The sequence below is a fragment of the Gopherus evgoodei genome, chromosome 2, assembly GCF_007399415.2.
Source record: "Gopherus evgoodei ecotype Sinaloan lineage chromosome 2, rGopEvg1_v1.p, whole genome shotgun sequence".
In the NCBI taxonomy this organism is placed as follows: Eukaryota; Metazoa; Chordata; order Testudines; family Testudinidae; genus Gopherus; species Gopherus evgoodei.
In genome coordinates this window covers 70,765,405-70,792,308 of record NC_044323.1, presented here as the reverse complement: position 1 = coordinate 70,792,308, position 26,904 = coordinate 70,765,405, and the positions used below count along the sequence as shown (strand labels likewise).

Sequence of the window (26,904 nt, the reverse complement as noted above, 5' to 3'; positions counted from 1 at the left end):
GTAGGCATCAGCAATACACTTTGTAATACTGAAGAATGCCCGTTTTATGCTTGCTTTTGCCTCAGATAAATGGCATCTTGAAATATTAGCTACTACACTGCAGATAAGAAAAATTTGTCCTTAAAAGCCAATCATGTATAAAATAAATATGAAAAAAAGAAGTAAACGCTCTGGACAAAAGGAACTCAAGTCTCGTATATCAGACTGAATTTATGAGCATAAGGCTTGTATCACAGGAGAGGGATTCTATCGTAGATAATGATATTTTGTGAATACAGATTAGCATTACGTGACCATCATGTATGAAACATGAAAGAGATATTCAATATTGCTATTAAGACAAGATAGTATAGACACCGTATGTGATATTTACAAAGGAACAAGACTTTCCTAGCATTTTAAATTGATTTAACACAGCTAAACTTTCAAATCCTGAGAACAATTTTTCAATCAATCAATAGACGTGAGATTTACAAGGGGAAATGGACTTTTCTGTTATTTTAGTTTTGATTTTGAAATGAGTTATCATCACTAAAGCTTTCAGGTCCTGTATACCATCTTTCAGTTAGTTGAGATTAAAGTGCTCAGAAAGATTAATGGTAGAGTTGGGATTAAGGATTTTATATATCACTCAAATTCAAAAATAAAGGTAGAAGAAGTACTAGGATAATGATAAGATATATCCACATTGTAATAGCTATGAATAAATGGAATTGACACCACAGCAGATTGAATACAGTCAAATATCTGACTAGCCATTATTAATAAAGATTATTCTTGATGAAAATGCAGACACTGTGTAGTGACAATTCCTGGAGGTAGTTTTCTTGAAATATTCTTGTTTCCACAAACAACTATGTGGGTGAACATGACATGGCCCACTGATTTGTAAAGACTTTCTGTTCTGGAGGGATGGAAAGTGCGATAATGAAATGAACCCACTTCATCTGACAACTTAGAGTGTATGAAATGTTGTGGTATTAATTTGTCACTGAGGGTGAACTTCAGAAGGTTCCCACTTCTCAATGGTGTGCATGCTTAGAAAATTTACCAATTTTTAAAATGGAACAAAGTTACAAATAGGATTAGAATGGGTTAGTATTCTCCCAGGCTGACTAAAAGGAACAATATTCCTAGGTATATATGCCTCTACTTTCCAGTACTGTAGAGTAAGTAGAGCCAGACGTCTTTAGGAGACAGAGCTTTCTGGAAACCTTTAAACATGAAAGGAAGATATTTAGCAAGAAACAGGAATCTCAAAGGTATTTCTAAAAGAGTTTGGAGAGGTCATTAAGACCTAGAAGAAACGCAGGAATATTTCCCTGGCATGACATCTAGATACTTTTATTAATTTTTGTAAGTGGCCATTCAGAACAGGCCACCAATCCTTCTATTCAACCATCCATCCACTGCAGCACAAGGAAGATATTTCATCTTTGGGTTGAAGTGAATCCTTGCTTTGCAGAACTTATGCTGTGTTTGTGAATCAAGATCAAAATCTCATCAGCATCTGGCTTTTACAGAAGAGATCATATGAATGTGCTCTGCTTTACCTGGTCTGTTCCACACCTTATCACAGTTTGGCACCTCCTGACACCAAGATGATGCTTTAAAAAACAAAAAACAAAACACAACTGAAAAAAAAAAAAGATTCTATGGGCTGCTTGATTTCTTGCTGAATCAGCCAATGGTTGCTAAACCAATTTTCAAAGTGCTGTACCAACTTACACACAGCAGAAGCTAACACATTTTTTTAATTGACTTGAGCCTCTCAGAAAAACAAAGCTAATTTGTCAGTTCTCAGATGAGCTGTTGCATAAATCTTGGTATCTGATGATATAGATGAACTGTGAACAATCATAAAGAAGTGATAGGCTGGGTTGGTCCTGTTTCACTTCTGATCAAGCTGTTTTAGAAAGTTTTCCTTGAAGGAAAAAATCTCCTCTACATGAGCACTCTGCAGCTAAGCAGGGCACAATGTCATCCACTTAAAAGGAAAGGGGGATTGAAAGGGTGAGTGACCTTTTGCTTAGGAAATTTTGAGTCCAATTTAAATGAATGAGGCAAAGTTAAAAGGTTAAAAAGAACTGAGTTCGGGGTCGGGGGAGGTGGATATCATGAAGAGCAAATCAAACAGCATTTAGTGATATACCACAGACATTTCTTTCTTTCTTTTTTTTTTTTTTTTGCTATTTATGGAAAATAAGTTATCGATATTGATTTATGATTAATGTACTAATAGGTTCATGCCTACCTTTCAGAAGGACACTGACAGGAATAGGCAAGCAGAATAATTCAGGACTGGATAGGCAGGATGGAAAATATTGACCTGGGGAGAAGGATTGGTTTGTGTGGAGTGAAGGATATCTGGTGGACTGGGGCAATACTGTTTAGATTTATGATCTTTTGGAATATAGCTGGGCCACATAGGGAGATTGGCCCTGAATCTTGAAGTTCTACACAGAATACTATTGTTCCTGAAAGCATACTTATTGATTCAGTTTAAATAAGCCTCCTGACTTTACCAATCCCCAAACTCAAGTTATTAAATGTACAAAAGATGGGGATGAAGCATCAGGGGGACTTTAAGAGCAGCAGACACAAAAGAGCTGAGAAGATTTTAAAAATGAATGAGAGACATAAGGATAACAGTTCCAAAGTCTTTAGAAATTGCTGGGGATGACGATAAAGGAGGAGACGATTTAAACTGAGGGAGTATTTAGAAAGGGAAAATTAAAAAAAAAAAAAAAAGCAAACACTGAGTGGCTACAGGATTAAATTCTTTTACGTGATGAGGAAAAAGGCAGGAAAAATGGAAAAGGAGAAAGGAATTTGAAAGTACAAAAAAGAGGCAGGAAAACTGTTTGACTACATGGAAGAATAAATTTAAAATGTTATTACTGGGCTCAAAAATATATAGGCCAAATTCCTCCTGGTTTTGGCTTGCACAGCTTTGCACATGTAAATATGTTTTCATATTTGATAAATATAAAGTTTTCTGAGTATTAACATTTATGTGCATAAGAGCTAGTACTCAAAAAGGCATGAACAGGTATTGAGTGTGCACAAAAGGAACTGAGCCCCTTTAAAATATTTGGCGCAGAATATTTAAATCTCTGACGTAATATTAAAAGATATTTGCATCGTTACAAGTGTCGCAACCCTAAACCTATGTTCAAACATGGCATCTGTATGGCCAATTGTTGGCCAAGGGGTCACATTGGTGCCGTGTGCAACACCGTAGTGCCATGTGCTACCCTATGGTGTGGTGTGCAACATTATAGTGCCGTGTGCCTATTCTCGAACCTTCTGTCTGGTCAATTGTGGGTCAAGTTAGTGCCATGTGCAAAAGAGTAGGGTGTCGTGTGCAAAAACTAGTGTGCCGGGTGCAGATCCTGTTTATGTAGAGGGCACCAGCTCGGAACCTGGAAGGTGAAGGAGCTAGGGACCAATCAGATGCTGACACGAGTAAGAGTCTTCAAATAAAACTATGTCTCACGTCAAAAATGGCAGGAGTATCCGCATGTTAGCTGAAAGGCCTGATCACCCTTTCAGCCAGGGTCTTGTCGTGTAGTTTCGTTTTGTTTTTTGGATTATTTCCCATCAATTTGTCATGCTCTCGGTGTCTGTACTGCTGGTCAGCTGCGCTTGGAGTGTGGTATGTTCATTTTAATTTCTGTAAATACTCTGTTTGCTTAGCCTCTTCCCTTTCTTCCCTTCCCTCACTTGATGCAAAGTTGTGTATACAATATATGAGAGCCAAATTGTTGTATTAATTGCTACTGTGGTTGGTTGGTGTATTTTACAACATTCGGTTAATGCATGTACAGTTTACTCAGTTTTGTGTATCTGCTTTGGATTTTAGTGAGCAGTTGATCATAGATCGTTTGGTTTCTTGTTGTTGGATGTAAATAGACTGTTTCAAGTTGTGTATGGTGTTATTCTGATAGTATTTCTAGTTGATAAAATTCCCCTTCCCTGGCCCAAGTTGTAACTTATCCCCGTTTATAAACAGCCAGGTGGTTTGAAATTTCAATCTGTCATGTTTTGATTTTCCTCTCTCAGTCAAATACTTACTCAAACCTGCATTGGTCTCGGACAACTAGGGTTGCCAAATTTCTGATTGCAGAAAACCGAAAATCCTTGCCCCACTCCCTGTCCCGCCCCTTCCCCCTAAAGCCCCACCCCTGCCCTGCCCCTTCTCCAAGGCCATGCCCCCGCTCACTTCATCCCCTCTCTATCCGTTGCTTGCTCTCCCCTACTCTTGCTCATTCGCTCATTTTCACTGGGATGGGAGAGGGGCTGGGGTGCAGAAGGGGGTGAGGGCTCCAGCTGGGGGTGTGGGTCAGAAATGAGGGGTCTGGGCTGCAGGAGGGGGCTATGGGGTGGGGCCAAGGGGTTCGGAGTGTGGGAGGAGGCTCCAGGCTGGGGCAGGGAGTTAGGGTGCAGGGGGGAATGAGGGCTCCAGATGGGGGTGCGGGCTCTGGAGTGGGGCCAGAAATGAGGGGTTTAGAGTGTGGGAGGGAGCTCCGGGCTGGGCCAGGGGGTTGATATGCAGGGGGGTGAGAGCTCTGGATTGGGGTGCGGGCTCTGGTGTGGGTTTGGGGATGACAGGTTTGGGTGTGGGAGGGGTTCAGGGCTGAGTCAGGGAGTTGGAGTGTGCGGGGGAGCAGAGTGTGGGCGGTGCTTACCTCAGGCAGCTGCCAGAAGCAGCAGCATGTCCCCCTTCCGGCTTCTAGGTGGAAGTGTGGCCAGGTGGCTCTGCGTGCTGTCCAATCCACCGGTGCTGGCCCTGCAGCTCCTAATGGCCACGGTTCCTGGCCAATGGGGGCTGGGGAGTGAGCGCTCGGGGTGTGGGCAGCTCGTGGAGCTCCCTGGCTGCCCCTGAGCCTAGGAGCTGAAGTGGGCACATATCATCACTTCCGGGAGCTGCACAGAGCCAGGCCAGGCAGGGAGCCTGCCTTAGCCCTGCTGCGGAGCTGACCAGACTTTAAGCAGCCCGATCAGCAGTGCTGACCAGAGCCTCCAGGGTCCCTTTTCGACTGGAATGCCCGGTCGAAAACCAGATGCCTGACAACCCTAATTACAAGTTCACCAGCAAGGTATTTTTCATAATTTTAAAAATATTTCCCCCCACTTCTCAGCACACATACTCTCTCTCATTAATGGATTCCATGACATCTGCAAACAGAAAAACAGTTTGACTTCCATTGACTTCAGTGGGCTTTAGATTAGGCCTTGTAACAATAACTGTATCTTGTGATATGGGCCTTTGGAACCTCAACCCATGTCATGTGATTGCATCTGAGACAAAGTTTCTGTTTCTTGCCAGTGCTTCTGTGGTCAAATTTGAGGATTACCAAATTTGACAGTGTTCCTTTAAATGTTTCCTTAATGGTAAGAGAGGATAAAATCAGCCCTATGAGTCTCAGGAGGAATGTATGAATTCTACAATAGTAACAAATGAGTGTCAGGCTGTTTCAATTCTGCCTCTATGTGCCAGTCACCTACTCAGTATTGCTAACTGCAAGCATTCAAAAAAAAACCCCACATGAATTAAGGCCCTCTCCACTCCAAATCTTGATATGGCTTCCAAATCATGAGATTTTTTTTTTCCAGAAAAACTAATATGTTTTCAGTATCAGGGGGTAGCCGTGTTAGTCTGGATCTGTAAAAGCAGCAAAGAATCCTGTGGCACCTTATAGATTAACAAACATATTGGCGCATGAGCTTTCGTGGGTGAATACCCACTTCGTCGGATGCATGGATGAAAGCTCATGCGCCAATACATTTGTTAGTCTATAAGGTGCCATAGAACTCTTTGCCGCTTAATAAGTTTTAGGTTCTTTTTATTTGCTTTCTAGTTTTAAGCCTTTCTTAAACTTTTCTTCACAACCATGAGGACTCAAAATGAATAAAAATTAAACAAAGCTGAGATTCTCACATTCACATGATTCCAGAAGCTAGAGCTTTAAGAACAGCACCAAATATCACAAGACTTAAGATAAAACTGAGAGAGGTGGCAATTCTGTCTACTTACATACACAGAACTGTACCAAAAGCTTTCTACAAGATACTCTGCCTCATCAAGAGATTTTTTTTAGGCTATACAAATCAAGGTTAGGAGGACAGATTTAAACAGCATACTGACTGCAGCAGTTATCTTGTGACAAGTAGTCACCTTCCCACACTCCATTTCTCAAGGGACTTTTCAAAGGATTTTATACGAGTCAGTTTCTGAGACGAGGAAGAATATTCACACTGAAAACATGAACAATGTAAGATTCCTCAGAGCACATTTGAAGATAGAGATTATCTACAACAATGGATGAAAGCAATTAGAATAAAAGTCACAGAGTGCAAAAAGGAGGTTTAGTAAAATACTGATATTGGTCCTCTGCACTTACATCCCGATTTTTTTTTTATGGATAACAACTGACCTTGTCATAATTGCCGGCCCTGTAATAGTACAATACAGTATCATCAGTTCTATCACCGTTTATCACAGTACACGTTTCTATTATTTATATGCACAAATGTCTTATAATGACAACTGGAAGCAAGAATAAAGGAGCACAAAAAAGTGGTTAGAAGGCAGGATAAGAACTTCACTATTTCATTAATAAGAAACACAAAATTGCATTATTCATTTTACAAAATAATACAGTCACCAAAATATAATTGAGTGTGGCCTGCAAAAGTCATTATCTCAGGGCGAGAGAGCAAATTGGACCTTTCCTTTCTATTTAAAAAGGACTCATTTAATGTGTTTCCTCAAAACTGAAGTGCAGTTTCAACAGAAAGAAGAACCAGATCTTCCTCTCTCATATCTAGCTCTTTAGATAGCTGTACCAAAAAAAGGTATTGTGGTTTAGAGTCTCCTAGGGCTTCACATTTCAGAGAGAGCTTAACCCCTACACTTAACACCTGCATGTGAATAGCCCCTTTTTGTTTGTTTTTTGCTAGGGGACTGACATTAATTACTCTTAAAATGGCTTTAATTTTCCAATTTATGTGGCTAAAGTTAGGCACTTTAATTCATATTTAGGAACCTAAATTAGAGATTCTGTGGTACATGTCTTGTTTCATGGGCTGAAGAGACCCTGGCATAATTTAAACAGCCCTGAGGGGAGGGAGAGGCTGTCTAAGGCCTGGTCTACATGTAAAACTTATAGAAGCATACAGGGCTGGCTCCAGGGTTTCTGCTGCCCCAAGAGGCGCAAAAAAAAAAAAAAGCGCAATCGCAATCGGTGCCTGCTCCACCGTGCCACTTTCTTCTTCAGCAGCAATTCGGTGGCTGGTCCTTCCCTCCGAGAGGGACCAAGGGACCCACTGCTGAATTGCCACTGAAGAGCCTGACGTGCTGCCCCTTCCTCTTGGTCGCCCCAAGCACCTGCTTGCTGAGCTGGTGCCTGGAGCCGGCCCTGGCAGCGTAGCTATGTAGGTCAGGGGTGTGAAAAAACCACATTCCCTAGAAACACAGTTCAGCTGACAAAACTCTCAGTGTAGATGCAATTATGGGAAGAGAACAGTGCGTATGCTGCATCTACATCAGGGGGCTCTGCCTCGATAGCTATGCCAACATAAGCTCTGTAGTGCAGGTATAGCCTAAGCTACAGCAGTCTTCTCAGGCTTCCTTATTGGTCACAGCGCTGCCTGGAATCTCTGCAGTGCTGTGATTCCACCGCCGCCCTCAGCCCCACTCCTGCCAGGACTCTACATAGGGATAAGTGAGGGGGCCCTGGTGAGGCAGCCTTATAGCTAGGTTGTACAGTGCCAATGTCTGCAGAATCCTCCCCAGGAAGTATGAGGCATTTAATTCTCTTTGCCCTGCTCTGGCTCTTTTATGAAGTGTAAAGGGGCTAGAGCGGGCCTGAAGGTCTCAGCCCTGATTTTCAGATGGCCTGAGCACCCAAAGCTTCAACTGACTTAAATAGGAGGGGCTATGGATTCTCATCATTTTTGAAAGCCAGGCCTCTTATTTAGGTGCCTAAATATGAATTGGAAAGTTTTGGCTAAAACAGTGGTCAGTGGGAGAGATGAACCTCAAATATAACATTCTTGTCAGTGACCCCACTGTTTAGATACTCTGGGATACTGTAGGACTAGGGGTGATACTCTTTGTTTCTTCTGTAGGCTGAGCACACTGCACACCTCAGGATCTTCTCATATCTCTCCAATCTCCCCGTGTGCCACCCTCCCATCCCCCTCTAATTGCAATCCTCTCTTCTGTGTGCCTCCTCTTCCCCTTTGCCCTCCCTACCAGGGCCCCCCATCCTCTTCCTCCACCAGGGCTCTTTTTGGCCCCCACTCCAACTGCATACCGGGGGTTGTGTGTGCCCCACGCCAGGTCTTTCTATGCTGCCCATACTAGGCTCCCCCCATTCCCTCTGCACACCACGGGATATGTATGCACTCCATAACTCCCCTTCAGCCCCCCACCAAGGTCCCCCATTTTCCCCGTGCCAGGGTTCTGTGTTCCTCCCCGTTCTCCCCCATGCCCCCCCCCCCGTTCTTATTCTCCGCCTTTCTGTTTCAGGCGAGGTCTACACTACAAAGTTTTGCTGACACATGCATCAGAATACGCCAGAATTCCCCCCGTAGATGAAGCTTATCCTGGCAAAAGAGTTCTTTTGCCTGTGTAGCTTATGTACTTTGGGGAGGTGGCTGAATGATACCAGTAAAAGCACTCCTTTTGCTTGTATGAGATGTGTTTCCATTATGAGGGCCTTTGCCAGTACAGCTATATCAGCAAAGCATTTGCAGTGTAGATTAGCTCTTACAGTGTTAACATTTTAAAACTGTAGTGGGAGGGTGGACCGAGGAAAAATAAAGGGCACTGTTAGGCTGGAATATGTTAATCGTTAACTGATTCTTTGATCTAAAGGCAATTACAGAGGTGGCTGAAGCTGCTAGCTCTCTTGTTGCAGAATGATAAATAAAAAGGAGTACTATGGATATATATCATTTAATTATTCATTGGGTACTGCTACTTTACTTTTAAAATTATTCTACTAACCTTAGGTGGCTTAAAAGGATAGTCTGGTGAAAAGGTAATGTCAAGGAAGAAAACTCCCCCTTCATACACAGAACCTGGAGGCCCCAATATAGTTGACCTCCATTCATAAATGTTGTCTCCTTTGGGTCCAGCACTAAAACAGAAAGCAAAAATATGGCATAATGAGAAACCACATAAAACTGAGCATATAGTACATCAGTTATATTTATGATAACATTATCTGGAATCACATCAGAAGCAAAAATGATATATTGCATTCATGGAGCTATTCCCCAATAATACATTTGTCTGATGCCATTTTCTTTTTCACCCAAAGTGGTAATCAGACACATAAATGTACTATAATCACTGTATTAATAAATTATTCAAATAATTATAGAAAGATTAGCTTCCTGACTGCAACTAAAATATTCTTAGCAGAGGGAGGTGAGGCAGTATTTACAATACAAGGAGAGAGAGACTACTTGTCTGTCAGCCATTCAGTATTCAACTACCTCCTTATCCACCTCATCACTAGGTGGCATTGCAGCAACACACATTATTATACAGGACAGACTGCATTAAAATCTTGGCACCATACAAATGACCTTCTGGCTTGACGCTCTAAGCTACTATTCTAAATCACTCCAATGACTAATATAGAAGGCTGTTTTACTCTACAATTATTACAATGTACTGAAAAGCTTATCAAAAGAAAGAGATACTAGCAGGTTAAATTGTAGGATTATGTTAATATAAATTCCTCATTTAAACAAGCAAAGTACTAACATATATTTACAATTTACAGAATATAGCTCTAAATGTGGAAATAGAAAAAAACCCTCCTGTATTCAATCAACATCTAGGCACACTGAAAACTAATATATTTTTTGCAATACAGCTTCCATATAAATCAAAGTAGCCTCTTTTCAAATAACACAAGCTCAGCCTCAGAACCATATATTTTATTCAGCGTGGACTTTCATGTGCAGGATTTTAGTTGCAGTGAGCAGAACCCTAACGTTTATTTTTTTCTGTGGATGTGTTAGTTACTTGCTTTCAGTGAATATCAATAATATATTCAGATCTAATTCCTTGCTAAGCTAGGTTCTAACACAAGTAATATTTTGTGTTTGAAGAACCTACAGAATACCTCTAGGTTAGTGGCCTGTCTATATACAACAACAACAACATCAACCATTATTTCTAATTAGGATCAGTTATGATGGTGACTTCTGTGATGTGGGCACCTACCATATTTTACAGGAAAGAGGAGTTAGTGGATTTTTCAAAATAAGTGTCACAGTAATTTCTTAAGGCATTTCTTATGAAACAATTCTTGTTATGACTGCAATGAATAATTCCAGAGCTTGCAGGGTTTATGAAATAGCTGTATGTCTAGAACAGATGAAAGCTCTTGGCTATGCTCCCTGCCTCACAATGTACCCAAGGCGTACAATTATTACACAACATCATGTCATGTTCACTTCTCAACTATTCATTTTGTTCATTGAAAGTTAATAAACCCTCTTCCACCTGAAATTTCTTTCAGCTTCCTTCATATTAAAACGTCTGATTGCGTGATTCCCCACATACAACCGGATGACTTACTACTGTGCAGTGTACCAGTTCATTAGTAATGATATCTACATTAATTTTCTATAATAGCTGCTAATGTGTCTTGTATTTCTAAACTCCACACTTTCTTAACAAAAATGTGTTGCAGACACTATAATATTATGGAACCATCATTTTATAATATCAACCATACTATCAAAACTAGCAATTGCTTTAAAGATAAAATCTTTTTAAGCATCACAACAGCAAAAGAGTTGCTACCCATCTGTATCTCACAATGTCTGTAATACATCAGATTGCTAGCTGCCAAACAAATTTAATTTACCCGGTTCTCAGCTTGCATTAACCTTTGAATAATAAAACACAGCTGAGACTGCTGTAAGAAACAAACCAGAGAATTAATAATTAAAAACACCTCCACAGCCTTTGGAAAGACCAATCATAAGCCATCAGGGGAGGTTTAATTGTGACTGAACTAGGCATTAAAAGGGCTAATTGTACACCATATAAACCTAAACAAATGCTGGGGCCACAGCACTGCTACAGTATGTGAGGGACCCAGAAAGCAAAGCCTTAAAAACACTAGGCAATTAGTTCAAATGAAAAAGGCAAGAAGTAAAGGCAGCCTAAACTTTACATGAAAAAAAACAACCCATAATCTGCAAAGGAAATCCCTTGTCATTTTCTACAGAGACATATTTTCTAATATTGGTAAAAGCAACTACTCATTTGATGCTGGCAGGCGAAAATGGAAGTGATATAAATGTCAAACATAGATAAAAGGTTAAATACAGTAAGCGTCAAAAGAAAATCCTATTTTTACTAGACTCCATTTAGCCTGCATGAGACAGTTGAGTCCTCTTTTGGTTTTGTACAACTCGTATGTTTTTGATTTTGGAGCATCAAAACTTAAAACTGTACCCAGCTGCCCATTATAATTACATTTCCATAACTTAATTTGGTTATATTGTTTTGCCTACTTGTTTAGCAGTGTTAGCATCTGAAGTCAACAACCTCTTAATTAGAATAGTTGAAAAACGCCGCATCTGTCAATTGAACTGTTTCACCATGTCCACTGCACACGCAGCCTGGCAGCACTGCGATGGACATTGATTTATATTAATTCAAAGATTATCTTTGCAACCCAAGGGGACAGAAACATTATAATTAATTATTTTAAATAACAGCTTAAATTATGTCAAGGGTAGCAAAACTCTGTGCTTGCAATGTCTGCATATTTGGATGATCAGTGACAGTAAGCTTGGTCAATTGATATAAAATAGAGACTGATGTGCACAATGAAAGAGCTAACAGCAAGCACCAGCATAACCCTTCTTCTTTCGCACATTAATAATACTAAAGTTCAATAGATGTATTATTTCTTTCCTTTCTTTCCTAATTGTTAAGGCTTTTATTATAGTCACCATTTATGATATTGACAACAAGAGTGACAACACATGAGGTTTCTCCAGAGAAAATTCCCATATGTGCAAGACCTCAGCTAAATCAGGGTTATAATGCAAGATAATTTAATTACCCTTCTCTCTACATGGACATCTGCCCCATGCAGTGAAGCCCAAACATTTCACATTCAGTGTGATTTATATTCCAGCTCCACTAATATTATTGGCAACTAAACCAAAGATCTCAATGAAAGTAAAGTAAACATCTCAGTGCTTGAAACTGTTATCTTTGGAAGGGCTGATACAGATGGACATCAGTTTGGCAAAGGGGAGATTAAATTATCTAAGGCTGAACCGACCCAGAGCCAGAGCACATATATATGCTGCTTTCCACTCAACTGATGTTAAACCAGTCAGTTTCAATAATTGGGATAATGATGGCTGTAGCAGTTCCAGATGGAATTACCTCAACCATAAAGATACGGTGGTTGGGATAAGGACTGATCTGTCAGATATGCCAGTGATTCAGTCTCCAAATTTGAACCCTGATTCTTAAATACTAGCAGCAGTGCAAGATAAAACAAAACAATGAATAAAACAAGAAGAATTCAGGGCCATTCTAGAGCTGGCAATGGACCCCTCCAATATTTCGAACATCTGTTTCAGGTGTAATTTGTAATAGATGGCTGATGAGGTGTAGTGTGAGCATATGTCCTCATAGGATTTGGATTTAGCAATGACTTGTCAATTGATAGCTCTGTGTTGTCATTATTCCCTTACAATGAATGATACACTTCATAGTGTACTGTCTGTCATATCCACTGGGGACACGCTTCCACAGCTCAGTGGCAAACTTGGGGGTGGGATGATAACAAGTCAGTTCCATGCCACCTCCAGAATGATATCAACTTGTAAGTGCTGAATTAAGGACAAAGAATTAGATAATTTAAAAATGGCCTCCTTTATATTTCATCTTCCAGCACATCTTGCCTAACAGGGAACATACCTCTCTCTCTGCCATTGCCTCTAGCCTATGTGCAATCTACTTGCAGGTGATATGTATGCATACCACTTAGAAGAGAAATATATGTCCCTCAGATTCTTCAGAAACAACTGTAATTGAATACATTTTGTTTTAAATGTGACTAATGCGTTGAGTATTTTCAATTCTCAGAGCATATTTTAGGCAGGCAGAAAGAAGACGTACTAAAAGCTGCTTGTCCAGCACAAAGCATGATGAACACCAAACCTTAACTTCATTTAAAGAGTGCACTATAATATTCAGCTTACATTGGTGTACCAGTGAATTAACGGGAGAGTTCCATTACTGTGTCCTACTGTATTACTACAGATAGTCCTAGACAAATTATTAAAGAGAGTTATCTGGAGAACAGAACAAAAACATGGTTGATTTTTATTTTAATCAGAGCTGTAAATCTGTACATAAATCTATTCACTTTACAGAATGTTGGTCAAAATCAATGAAAATCCAAAAGGTCAAAGAAATAGAAGTATCTCCCATGTGGGTCGAAGTAGACAAATGGAATCAATTAATCACAATAATGTTATTTTCAATTAGATTTCTTAATCAAACATATGTTAAGTGTCAAAGGACCAAATGCTTTCTCCTAGTTCTGTGAGGGTAGGGAGCATAAACCTGTGCACCGAGGGGTAAGGGAAGTTTTGGAAGATGGGAGGGCCAGTTCAAGGCTATGCTCCCCTTTCCCAGTCCTCTGGATCCTATTGCAAATACGAATTTTGGGGTCTGACCTTACTGCCACATCTGCAGGGAGGAAAAAGAGAGGTTATCTACCACCCTTAATCAGAGTTCTTCAAGACATGTGGCTCCACACACCTGCAATCAGAATATTTATACTGGTAGCATCCGTTGGTCTGTGCCTGTGCACTTTCTCACCTCAGGCGCCAAACCGAGGAACTAAGGGGAGGGGTGGACTGACTGCCTCTCTACTTCCTTCTCTGTAGTGAATTAGAGTTATGATCCCAAAGCAGTGGGGAAGAAGTGCAGGTAGTAGAATACAGACACAGACCACACAACTCAAAGAATTCCCATACAGAACATAGGTAACCTCTTTTTCTTCTCCGAGCGTTGGTCCCTATGTGTATTCCACTATGGGTGATTGACAAGCAGTACTCATGAAGAAAAGTGGGCATGTGGACCCTTGTGGTACTGAAATAGAAGACCAGAGACCCAAAGGATGCATCAGGTGAGGGGGTGTGCACGAGGGTGTAGTGTCTTGTGAAGGTAGGAATGGAACTCCATGTGGCTTCTTTGCATATGTCAATGAGAGGTACTTCCCGAAGCAAAGTTACCTAAATGGCCTTTGCTCTGGTGGAGTGCGCCCTCACTCTGTGAGGTGGAGGCATCTCAGACAATTGGCATGAATATGGCATCCCTTGCTAGCAGCTGTCCACTCTGTTTCTGTCTTTCCCTACTTTCCCATGCTGCCCCTTGGTGAGCTTCAGACAGTGAATGAAGCACCGGCACAGTGGGTGTTGGAGCAGCAGGGAGGCCACAGCTGCCCATCCACATGCCACAGTGATACCAGTAGGTGTTTTACAAATGTGTGCAATAAACAGTTGCCACAGAAACCAAAGGAGTAAACTGCTCCAAAACAAAAACAAAGGAACACCAGCAGCCAACTCTGAGACCCCTGTGGCAATGGGCATGGTGCTTTGGTTAGTAACGCCTCTGCTATGCATAAAATAATCATAGCAAAATCTGAGGAAACGAAAAGAAATAAAATAAAATTAGGGTGAACCAGGTTGGGTAAAATAAGAATGATTTCAATCATAAACAAACCTTACCCATATACTTTTCTTTTCTTTCTTTTATTAAAGATTCAGAAAGCTCATAACACCTCATTTCCTCATTATTTTCATTTTCATGAACTTTCATTTCACCTCCTTGTTCTGGATGGGGCTGAAAAATTCATGTCAAAATTCTATAAGAGTTGCTTTTCTTGGGGTATTTCCAGTCTGACTGAAAGCAGAGATTTTTCAGCCCAGGTTTGCAAGCCCAAGAACTTTGAACAAAGTTAGGAAAAGTAATTTGAATTCACAAACTTTCTTAGGCTTGCTCCTACTACTTAAAATTAGAGATCAGGCCTAGACAGAAAGTGTGGCTTCCTAGGATCTAACATTCTAAAGTTTGGGGTTTGATCTGGATTCAGTGCTTTGGTTCAGTATATTATATTGCTGTAAATTTACACTGTTTCTTAGTCTGAGGATCAAACATAATTAAATCAAGTCTTTCAACACCCTTTCTGAGAGGCGGGAAAGTTTCATTAACTCTCTTTTACATGAGAAATATGAGGCAAAGTAGGGTTGCCAGGTGTCCAGTTTTCGACCGGAATGCCTGGTCAAAAAGGGACCCTGCTGGCTTCGGTCAGCACTGCTGACTGGGCCATTAAAAGTGCAGTTGGTGCAGAGCTGGTAGGCTCCCTGCCTTGCTCTGTGTGGCTCCCCGGAAGTGGCAACATGTCCCGCTGGCTCCTAGGGACAGCCAGTGAGGATCTGTGCACTGCCCCCATCCGGAGCATCGGCTCCGCAGCTCCAATTGGCCAGGAACAGTTTGTAATGGTAATTGGTTTAAAAAAAGAAATTGGTAAAGGAATAGCAATGTGTCCTTTAATGCATCTCAAAATATTGTATCCATACACTTATTAGAGCAACTGTGTTCATTATGTACTGTAGTGCCTCATTATAAGACTTCTCCAGTTTCAGCAACGGGTCTCTCAGATGTATATTTACTACCACAACCTGAGATGTAATTTATACTTTGGGGCTACCTGCTGTTTTTGTCTTGGCAACAAGCCTGCAGTACACTAAGTTAGTGAGTAAAAGGCTTTATGTGAGGCATCTTATTTGCTTTCTTCTTATTATTTTCCTCTGAGTACCTGTCACTGAAGCCATTAAAAAAAAAATTACTATGAGTGTGAAGCATTGGTTCCCTCCTGCCGATGGCATGTTGTGCTGAGAAATGCATGATTTTGGCCACAATAAAAACAACATATAGAGAACATCATATGGTTGACTTTATCTTTGTTTCTTTATTTAGTTATTTGTCTGTAATCCCCACCCCCCAAGAAAATCATTATAAATATTCTAGCACTCCAATAGACTGGGTCTATTCAAAGACTACTTTGATGCCTTTATTCTTTGTAGTCCTGTCCTCAGAATGTCCCTAGGATGGGAAATATGTCCTAATGCATAAAACTCTTATTTATATTATAGTATCTACAGCAATTTATTGATGGTAAATACCATTACTCGGTGTATGATCACAGCATGCTGAGTATTCACAATGAGAATTTAAAAATGGCAGTTCTATTAACTATTCTCCACTTTGTTCACTGGAACAAGGTTACATAAAGACCTACCCAGCAGGCTTTCATTATTCAAGATTAGAAACAATGCATTGCTTGGCAGTTTGAATCTATGGGCCTGATTTCCTTCTACCATCAGTTTTACACTATAGTACCACTACTGGCTTCATTGGAATTACTCCTGATTTATATATACCAGGGTAAGTCAGGAGAATCAGACCCTGTTTTAAAATAAGACAAAATCTTTACTTGTGTGATTAATGTCTATGGTAAATTATACTAAGTATAGTATCTAGCTAGATGCTAGATAGAGAATAAAGCATAAAATAAACAAACTGTGAATCAGTAAACAGACATCTCTGTGACCTTCTAATGTAAGTCCCACTTTTGTGACCCAGCACCCCTGGATGTTTTTATTTCTTTGTAACTCACAGCTAGCCCCTATTTTTGCCTTTTTCCTTCCTGTTACTGTAATTTATTTCTCAATTTTTATTATTTTTTATTTCACAGAATCTGCTCTGGTTGCTAATTTTAAAACCTAGTTTTTAAGTTAAAAACAAATAATAAATAAAACTCTTTATTGTTTTAAAATTACAAACATAACTTAAAAGAATAAGGCAACTTGTGTGGACAGGCACTGTGGAAATCTAAAGTAGCCAGAAGCAATGAGTGCTATGCTAGGGAAGAAAACATTTATACAGGCAGAACTGCCTGCCTGGTGTCTGTGGAAGTAGCAGAGGCAGCACAGAAGCGGTTGGAAGGAGAGGGAAGAGGGAGTCTGGCTCAAACAGATTACAATGAGTTGTAGTTCGTGTGCCTATGTAATGAATCCTTTGGATTTGAAATATACTTGATACGTTGCTTTGATCATTTATATAAAAATAATTTCAAACTCCTGCTCACTAGCAAAGATCTGCTCATCATTAGCAACAATATGGTAAAACTACACAAAACCTACCAGTGAAGGACTGATCACCACCGGATACTAACATTTCCTTCACTCTGTGATTATGATGCACTTACAGTGGAAGTGCAATGAACTGCTAATTGGAAGACCTCATGTCAGAAATAGACCAGTCTTTTAGTTCCTGGGCTATGGAGGCTTTAGATTGTTTCAAGTGTGTGTATTAACTGTCTCTCCCATACAGTGTTACTTTCCAGTCCCCATAAGAATGGCCCTACTGGGTCAGACCAAAGGTCCATCTAGCCCAGTATCCTGTCCTCTTGACAGTGGCCATGGCAGGTGCCACAAAGGGAACGAACAGACAGGTTATCATCAAGTGATCCATGCCCTGTCACCCAATCCCTGCTTCTGGCAAACAGAGGCTAGGGACACCATTCCTGCCCACCCTGGACAATAGCCACTGATGGACCTATCTTGAATGAATTAATTTAATCTTAGATAAATTGACCTAAAGGTCAGGAGAAACCATAGTTAGACCAAATGGGAAAAATCATTGTATCTGCATAATTGGGAATACAGAACATTCTCTCTTTTAAATCATTCTTAAAACTAATAATTTTCCATAATGAAGAGTGGTATCTTTTAAAAGAGCAGTTATAAAATAGAATTCAAAGAAAATGTTGTTAGCAGGTATATCAGGCATATTTTATGGACTACCTATGGCATTACTAAGATTAATGTCGAATCAAGTGCCAGCCTAACACAAACTAGACTGAAACCCTTTATCCTTTTACTGCTAAAGGGACTGAAAATACAAGTGCTGTGCTGATTTTGCTACCAAGCTATATAAAATGTCAATAACTAACTGTTCCATTTCCAATACTCCAAGCAAACCAATTCCTGATTTTCTCAACATATCACATATTTTGTTTTGCTGCTACCAAAGTATTGTCAGGAACTGTGATAATATTACCAGCCATCACTGATAAGATAATCAAGAAAGGGATTTTTAATAAAAGTCCATCTATTTTGGCTAACAAAAAAGTGAAATTCTTATTTCTCTATGCAGCATCATAGAAACCAACACAATATTGAAATTTTTTTGTAGAGAATCTTTTGCCCAGAGCTATACTGTCTGCATATGTGCACAACCTTTGGAAACACAGAACATGTGAGTTCAGACTACTGGTCCACCAAATCCAGTGTCCCACCTCAACACTGGCACATAACTGATGCTTCAGAGGAAGATAACCCACCCCTTCCACAATGCATCTAGCCAACAGTGTAATGTTGTTCATGGAGCAAACTTATTCTTGTGCCCTGCAGCTAATCAGTTAAAACTCCAAACCATGACATTTGACTACCCTCAATTCTGTAAACAGAACATCAACTATTATTATAGGTCATAAAACCATACAACTTTAATTAAGGCATCTATGGCATTATGAGGCATTTATATTTCATTATCAAAAGAATCACCATCCCATCAAGATAGCTAGGTAGACAATGTGAGACCTTAGCATTTTTAGCACAGTGATTTAATTTCTTTGATATATGAATATCTAAATCAGCTGTTCTGTCCTATCCAAGGCCTTTGCAGCATCTAACTTTCACTAACTGCTTCAGGAGATTCTAAACTGGAGTATTCGGGCATCCCAACCATTTAGAATGAGTTACCTGCAATACATCTGTCTATTTAAATAAATAAATATAGTCTGATCATAGTGAATTGATTTTGGTAATAAAGATTCAAGATACAGGGCAGCAATTTTTGACAATGATCTTGTAGCCTTTGTTCAAAAGCAAGACAGACCCGTATAACCTGCAATCCCCTGGGTCCTTCCCAGCTTTGAAGAAAAATGGGATATATCTATCACGCTTTTTCAAAAAAAGAAAAAAAAAAGGGTTGTACTCCAATTTAAAAAAAAAAAAAATTCTACTGGTACAATTTGCCCTGGAATATCACCATCTACAAAATTCACTGTCTTGGGACTTGCAGAAAAATCCTGTCTTACACTTAAAAGGATTCAGAGATTTCTGAGACTCTAGTGAAATCAGTAAAAAGAACAGGAGTACTTGCGGTACCTTAGAGATGAACAAATTTATTTCAGCATGAGCTTGCGTGAGCTACAGCTCACTTCTTCGGATGCACAGAATGGAACACACAGACAGGAGATATTTATACATACAGAGAACATGAAAAGGTGGAAGTATGCATAACAACAGGAGGAGTCTAATCAATTGAGATGAGCTATCATCAGCAGGAGAAAAAAAAACTTTTGAAGCGATAATTAAGATGATCCATAGAAGGTGTGAGAACTTAACATAGGGAAATAGACTCAATTAGTGTAATGACCCAGCCATTCCCAGTCTCTGTTTAGGCCTGAGTTAATTGTATCTAATTTCCATATTAATTTGAGATCAGCAGTCTCTCTTTGGAGTTTGTTTTTGAAGTTTTTTTGTTGCAAAATTGCCACCTTCAAGTCTGTCACTGAGTGGTTAGAGAGGTTGAAGTGTTCTCCCACTGGTTTTTGAATGTTATGATTCCTGATGTCAGATTTGTGTCCATTTATTCTTTTGCATAGTGACTGTCCGGTTTGGACAATGTACATGGCAGAGGGGCATTGCTGGCACATGATGGCATATATCACGTTGGTAGATGTGCAGGTGAATGAGCCCCTGATGGCATGGCTGATGTGATTAGGTCCTATGATTGTGCCACTTGAATAGATATGTGGACAGACCTGGCATCGGGCTTTGTTGTAAGGATAGGTTCCTGGGTTAGCGTTTATGTTGTATGGTGTGCGGTTGCTGGTGAGTATTTGCTTCAGGTTGGGAGGCTGTCTATAAGTGAGGACTGGCCTGTCTCCCAAGATCTGTGAGAGTGAGGGATGATCTTTAAGGATAGGTTGAAGATCTTTGATGATGCGCTGGAGAGGTTTTAGTTGAGGGCTGTAGGTGATGGCTAGTGGTGTTCTGTTATTTTCTTTGTTGGGCCTGTCCTGTAGTAGGTGACCTCTGGGTACTCTTCTGGCTCTGTCAATCTGTTTTTTCACTTCAGCAGGTGGGTATTGTAGTTTTAAGAATGCTTGATAGAGATCTTGTGGGTGTTTATCTCTGTCTGAGGGAATGGAGCAAATATGGCTGTAGCTTAGAGCTTGGCTGTAGACAGTGGATCGTGTGGTGTGTCCTGGATGGAAGCTGGAGGCATGTAGGTAAGTATAGCAGTTAGTGGGTTTCCGATATAGGGTGGTGTTTATGTGACCATCGCTTATTAGCATAGTAGTATCTAGGAAATGGACCGCTTGTGTGGATTGGTCTAGGCTGAGGTTGATGGTGTGATGGAAATTGTTAAAATAACAGTGGAATTCCTCGAGGGCTTCTTTTCCATGAGTCCAGATGATGAAGATGTCATCAATTTAGCGCAAGTAGAGTAGGGGCGTTAGGGAACGAGAGCTAAGGAAGCATTGTTCTAATCAGCCATAAAGATGTTGGCATACTGTGGGGCCATGCGGGTACCTATAGCAGTGCCACTGACTTGAAGGTATATATTGTCCCCAAATTTGAAATAGTTGTGGGTGAGGACAAAGTCACAAAGTTCAGCCACCAGGTTAGCCGTGATATTATCGGGGATACTATTCCTGATGGCTTGTAGTCCATCTTTGTGTGGAATGTTGGTGTACAGGGCTTCCACATCCATAGTGGCCAGGATCGTGTTTTCTGGAAGATCACCGATGGATTGTAGTTTCCTCAGGAAGTCAGTGGTCTCTTGAAGATAGCTGGGAGTGCTGGTAGCATAGGGCCTGAGGAGAGAGTCCACATAGCCAGACAATCCTGCTGTTAAGGTGCCACTGCTTGAGATGATGGGGCGTCTAGGATTTCCAGGTTTATGGATCTTGGGTAGCAAACAGAATACACCTGGTCAGGGTTCTAGGCATGTGTCTGTACAAATCTGTTCCTGTGCTTTCTCAGGGAGTTTTTTGGGCAGATGGTGTAGTTTCTTTTGGTAATCATCAGTGGGATCAGAGGGTAATGGCCTGTAGAATGTGAAGTTAGAGAGCTGCCAAGCAGCCTCTTGTTCATATTCTGACCTATTCATGATGACGACAGCACCTCCTTTGTCAGCCTTTTTGATTATGATGTCAGAGTTGTTCTTGAGGCTGTTGATGGCATTGTGTTCAGCACGGCTTAGGTTATGGGGCAAGTGATACTGCTTTTCCACAATTTCAGCCCATGCACGTTGACGGAAGCAATCTATGTAGAAGTCCAGTCTGTTGTTTCGACCCTCAGGAGGAATCCATGCAGAATCCTTTTTATTATAGCGTTGGTAGGAAGGCTTCTTTTCATTTAATTTCTAAGGTACATGATCTATTTGTGTGTTATTTTGAGATTTGCTTTGGAGGTGCTTTAGAAGAGTTAATATCGCCACAGAAAGCTACTTTAAAAACTCTCCCAAAATATTAGATGAGGAGGGTGGAAGGAAAGAGAGAAGGAGGTATTCACATTTGGGTCCCAACCACACTATAAATATAGTCCTGCACTAGCACTATAATTGATGATTGTGCTGTCCTGTCACCCTGCCAATAGGAAAATAAGTTAGAATATGGATACCCTTTGACCTCAAAAGATAAGCATATTAGAGCACTTATACTTATCATCAACCTGGTATGCCTATATTGGGAAATGACACGCTGTTACAAGATGTGTTAATTAACATAATATTAAACACATGGTAACACAATGGCACTTCCTTATGTAGACAAGCCCATGGGTGGACAGACACCGAAAAAGGAAATCTGAGATCACCTAATTTCTCCAAATAGCTTGCAAACAGAAGAAAATATACATCCAAACCCATCACAATTTGCACATATTTGTTCATTGTTTAAAATTATTCTGATTCCAAACATTGAGATTTGCCTAAGAGAAGGGAACAGACCAGTGTTTTTCAAACTGGGGTCGCCGCTTGTTTAGGGAAAGCCCCTGGCGGCCCGGGTCCATTTGGTTACCTGCCGTGTCCGCAGGACCGGCCGATCGCAGCTCCCATTGGCTGCAGTTCACTGCTCCAGGGCAATGGGAGCTGCTGGAAGTGGCATGGGCGGAGGGACTTACTGGCCGCCGCTTCCAATAGCTCCCACTAGCCTGAAGCAGTGAACCGAGGCCAATGGGAGCCGCGATCAGTCAGACCTACGGATGCGGCAGGTGAACAAACCGGCCCCACCCGCCAGGGGCTTTCCCTACACAAGCCATGTCCCAAGTTTGGGAAACACTGGAATAGACAATCCATGTTACAGACTATATTCTGACCTTTTGAAGAACACAACGTGCAGGCAATTTTCTTTGCAGTGTCTCTTGGGGTGGAGAAATTTATACTAACTCCTGCCTTAACGGTGGATCTGGCAGTCTTGGAGAGTATTTTAGGTCAGAATGTGATCCTATAATACGTCTTGAAGCTGATTGTCTTATTTCATTAAAGTATTGTCAAGATATTTCAAGATTCCGTTCTTCTTAGGTTGGTCTTGACATTTGAATCCATGTAAGTGTAAATACAAAGGATCATATGTAAAGATTTCTCCATTTTCTTGCATGTTGAATAATTTTCTCTAAGTCTCTTGAGAGAGTTTGATGTCACAGTTTAAAAGCAGGCTTACACTGAAAAGAGTTTGATTTTCTGAGGTTGATGGTTAATTCCCCCCTAAGGTTGTAGTATGAAGTTGCCAAATAAATGTCACATTGTTAGACCCATCAGCAGTCCCTGAAATTCTGATTATCCCACGGTCTTGACTGGAAGAGTGGTTTTCTGATCTCCCTTTCAATAAGGGGAACTATTTTATTTAGGACATTCACAATGCACAACTGAGGGTGCATTTTCCTCAGTACATCTTTCTCTCCCATATCCTTTCTGGTTTAAGATCAGGACTTTTGAAAAAAGACCCATGTGACATTTTTGGGGTTCATGCAGGCTAGTAAGGAGTCCAGTCAATGTCTACCCTGTAATCCTGGGAGTCTTCTGGCTACGCAGCTTTGTTTCAAAGCCCTGACACCAACAGCCTGCCAGCAGCCCACAAGTCTCACCCTGGCTTTGTCCAGCTTGGTTCTCCTTGCAGATCTTTCTGACCTTAGTACCCTTCCACCACCAAATTTGCCTCAAAGTCATCCGACTGCAGGGGCCAGTCCTTCTTATTGGGCCCTCACTGAAAAAGTATTAGGTTTGCTACCTCTACAGAGACAATATAGCATTCCAACCTGTATCTTACTAGAAGCACACACTTTACTGAACAGCTTTGATGATTTATAATGAAAACAAAACAAGGTTATTAACAAAAGAGCATGGATTAAGGCAGGAGCAACGCTAGAGTTTTTCGTGCCCTAGGCGCAGGGCCATTTCGCCGCCCCGCGCGCCGCTCCTGCGGCACCGGTGGAGCTGCAGCAGCCATGCCTGCGGGAGGTCCACCGGAGCCGCGCGGGACCAGCGGACCGTCCGCAGGCATGCCTGCGGCAGCTCCACCGGAGCCGCGGACCAACGGACTCTCCGCAGGCACGACTGCGGCAGGTCCACCGGAGCCGCCTGCCGCCTCCCCCCGGCAAAATGCCGCCCCCTGAAAATCCTGGCGCCCTAAGCGATTGCCTAGTTCGCCTCAATGGAAGTGCCGGCCCTGGATTAAGGGATATCAAGCAAAAGAGATAAGGTAGATATGGTTACAAGGAAATAAAAGTGAAAATACATATTTAAAGATCTAAAACTTAATCTAGCCAGATACAGTCTCTGTTCAAGATGGTTTCTCTCGCTCCCAGTCATTTCCCAGCTTTTCACTGGCTGGCCTGACCAGGACTCATTACAGAGGTCAAATTGCTTGGTTTCTTTGTCTCCTTAAAGTGAAGGATTAAGATGGAGTTTCTCTGTCCTTTATATTCCAAAAGGAACTGTCTTTGTCCTAAAAGTCAGGATGGCCTCCCTCAGTCTCCTGTGTGCCTCTGGGGTGCAGGAGCCCTGTTAACTCTCTGTCTCACGTTCAGTCTCAGGATAACCCCCACTGATTTAGCTTGATGGCTTTGTTTACTGCTAATATGTAAACTAAGGTAAATTCATATTCCTTTGTCTAGGACATACCTGTTTATCACCTTTAGCTAAGCTAGGCTGTCTTATGTTAAACATGTTCTAGTAACAGTACACAGAGAGTACTTAAAACTCCACATATGACGTTGTTACATATATTTAATGATGATATTATTGACCAGTTTTTTTTTTCAAATGATATGTCACAAGGCATATTTTGTACAAATGTTATTGCAGTATTGTATAGGGTATGAATACAGGATTCATCATGCCCTCTCCTTTAATGGTTTATTTTCATTCATTACTTCATTCAAAAGTAGGTAGATTTGGAGTAGTTCTGGGAATGATGAATGTGAAATGGGTACAAGGGAAAAAGAATGCTCATTTGTCATTTGAGACTTATAATGAAAGTCTGTGTGGCATGAAGTGGCAAGCTCTCCTTCCTCCATTCTGTTTTGAAACTTTGCAGAGTTCCAAAATTGTAGAAAACAGAACATTATCTGTAAAGAATTCTTCACCTTAGAACAAGACAGTCAAATAAGTTAAGAGTTCTGGAAAAATTCTCTAAAAAATGTAAAAGACACTTTAATAGCTGTAGGCCCCAAATTTAACCTACTTAAAAATTGTAATAGTTTGATGGGTATTTAACATTCTAAACATTAAAAAATAATCTATTGTACTACCACAAAGAAATTAAAATTCCTTCTGACAACATCTGGAAGTTTCATAGACCCGCAAAAATGCAGTGTTTTGTATGTTCCCTATGTTAGGCTACAACAACTTTGTGATGCAGATTCACAGGAATGTTTTTGCATGATAAGAAGTTACTTTTATGTTATTCCTTTTGTCATTTTCAGAAGCCTGCTCATTTACTCCATCATGCTCTGGTCCAGCTGACAATGATACCTCCTTGTTATGCAAAAAGAACAGGAGTACTTGTGGCACCTTAGAGACTAACAAATTTATTTGAGCATAAGCTTTCATGGGTTCCAGCCCACTTCATCGGACGCATAGAACAGAACATATAGTGAGGAGATATATACACATACAGAGAACATGAAAAGGTGGGAGTTGCCCAACCAACTCCTTGTTATGGTTTGTAATAATTGCCTAGTCATTTCTGACACCACAAGCCTTATAAATTTACTGATGGAATTATGTGGCAGAAGGCTCTGAATTGCAGACTGGTTATCACCATGACAAAGTCTATAACATGGTATTATACTAGACTTGAGTCATTTTGAAATATAGGATGAAAAAATAACTTGTATCCTAACTTAATACCTTTAGAATTATACTAAAAATTAATAATGATTAATTGCGCCATTAAAAAAAATTAATCGGGATTAATTGCGTTGTTCAACAATAATGGAATACCATTTATATAAATATTTTTGGATGTTTTCTACATTTTTAAATATATTGATTTCAATTAAAACAGAATACAGAGTGTATAGTGCTCACTTTTCATTTATTTTTTATTACAAATTTTTGCACTGTGAAAAACAAAATCAATTGTATTTTTTAATTCACCTCATATCATACATTCACCTGTATCATGAAAGTTGAACTTACAAATGTAGAATTATGTATAAAAAATAACTGCACTGAAAAATAAAACAATGTAATTAATACTTCAGAGCCGACAAGTCCACTCAGTCTTACTTCAGCCAATTGCTCAGACAAACTTGGCTACAATTTGCAGGAGATAATGCTGCCTGCTTCTTGTTTACAATGTCACCTGACAGTGAGAACAGGCATTTGCATGGCACTCTTGTAGCCCACATCGCAAGATATTTACATGCCAGATGCACTAAAGATTCATATGTCCCTTCATGATTCAATCACCATTCCATAGGATATACGTCAATGCCTGATGATGGGTTCTGCTCGATAACGATCCAAAGTAGAGCGGATGGGTGCATGTTCATTTTCATCATCTGAGTAGGATGCCACCAGCAGAAGGTTGATTTTTTTTTTTTGGTGGTCTGGGTTCTGTAGTTTCCGCATTGGAGTGTTGCTCTTTTAAGACTTCTGAAAGCATGCTTCACACTTCATTCCTCTCAGATTTTGGAAGGCACTTCTGATTCTTAATACTTGCGTTGAGTGCTGTAGCTATTTTTAGAAATCTTACATTGGTATCTTCTTTGCTTTTTGTCAAATCTGCAGTGAAAGTGTTCTTAAAATGAACAACATATGCTGGGTCATCATCTGAGACGGCTGTAACATGAAATATATGGCAGAATGTGGGCAAAACCAAGCCGAAGACATACAGTTCTCCCCCAAGGAGTTGAGTCACAAAATTTATTAATGCATTATTTTTTAATGACCATCATCTGCATGGAGGCATATCCTTTGGAATGGTGGTCAAAGCATGAAGGGCACATGAATGTTTAGCATATCTGGCACATAAATACCTTGCAACACTGGCTACAAAAGTGCCATGTGAACGCCTTTTCTCACTTTCTGGTGACATTCTAAACAAGAAGCAGGCAGCATTATCTCCTGTAAATGTAAATAAACTTGTTTGTGTAAGTGACTGGACTTGTAGGCTCTAAAATTTTACATAGTTTTGTTTGTGAGAGCAGTTATATAACAAAAAAAATCTACATTTGTAA

At 40.5% G+C, this 26,904-nt stretch overlaps 1 protein-coding gene across 2 annotated transcripts in view; it reads right to left on the bottom strand.

Annotated features, from left to right (window-relative positions):
• The window catches only part of LOC115645808 (ubiquitin-conjugating enzyme E2 E2), a 329,813-nt gene that overhangs the window by 53,843 nt on the left and 249,066 nt on the right, over nt 1-26,904 (bottom strand). For both annotated transcript variants that reach the window (XM_030550949.1, XM_030550950.1), the window contains one exon: nt 9,020-9,152. In XM_030550949.1, coding sequence (XP_030406809.1) covers nt 9,020-9,152 — 133 coding nt within the window. The remainder of the gene's footprint in view (nt 1-9,019; nt 9,153-26,904) is intronic.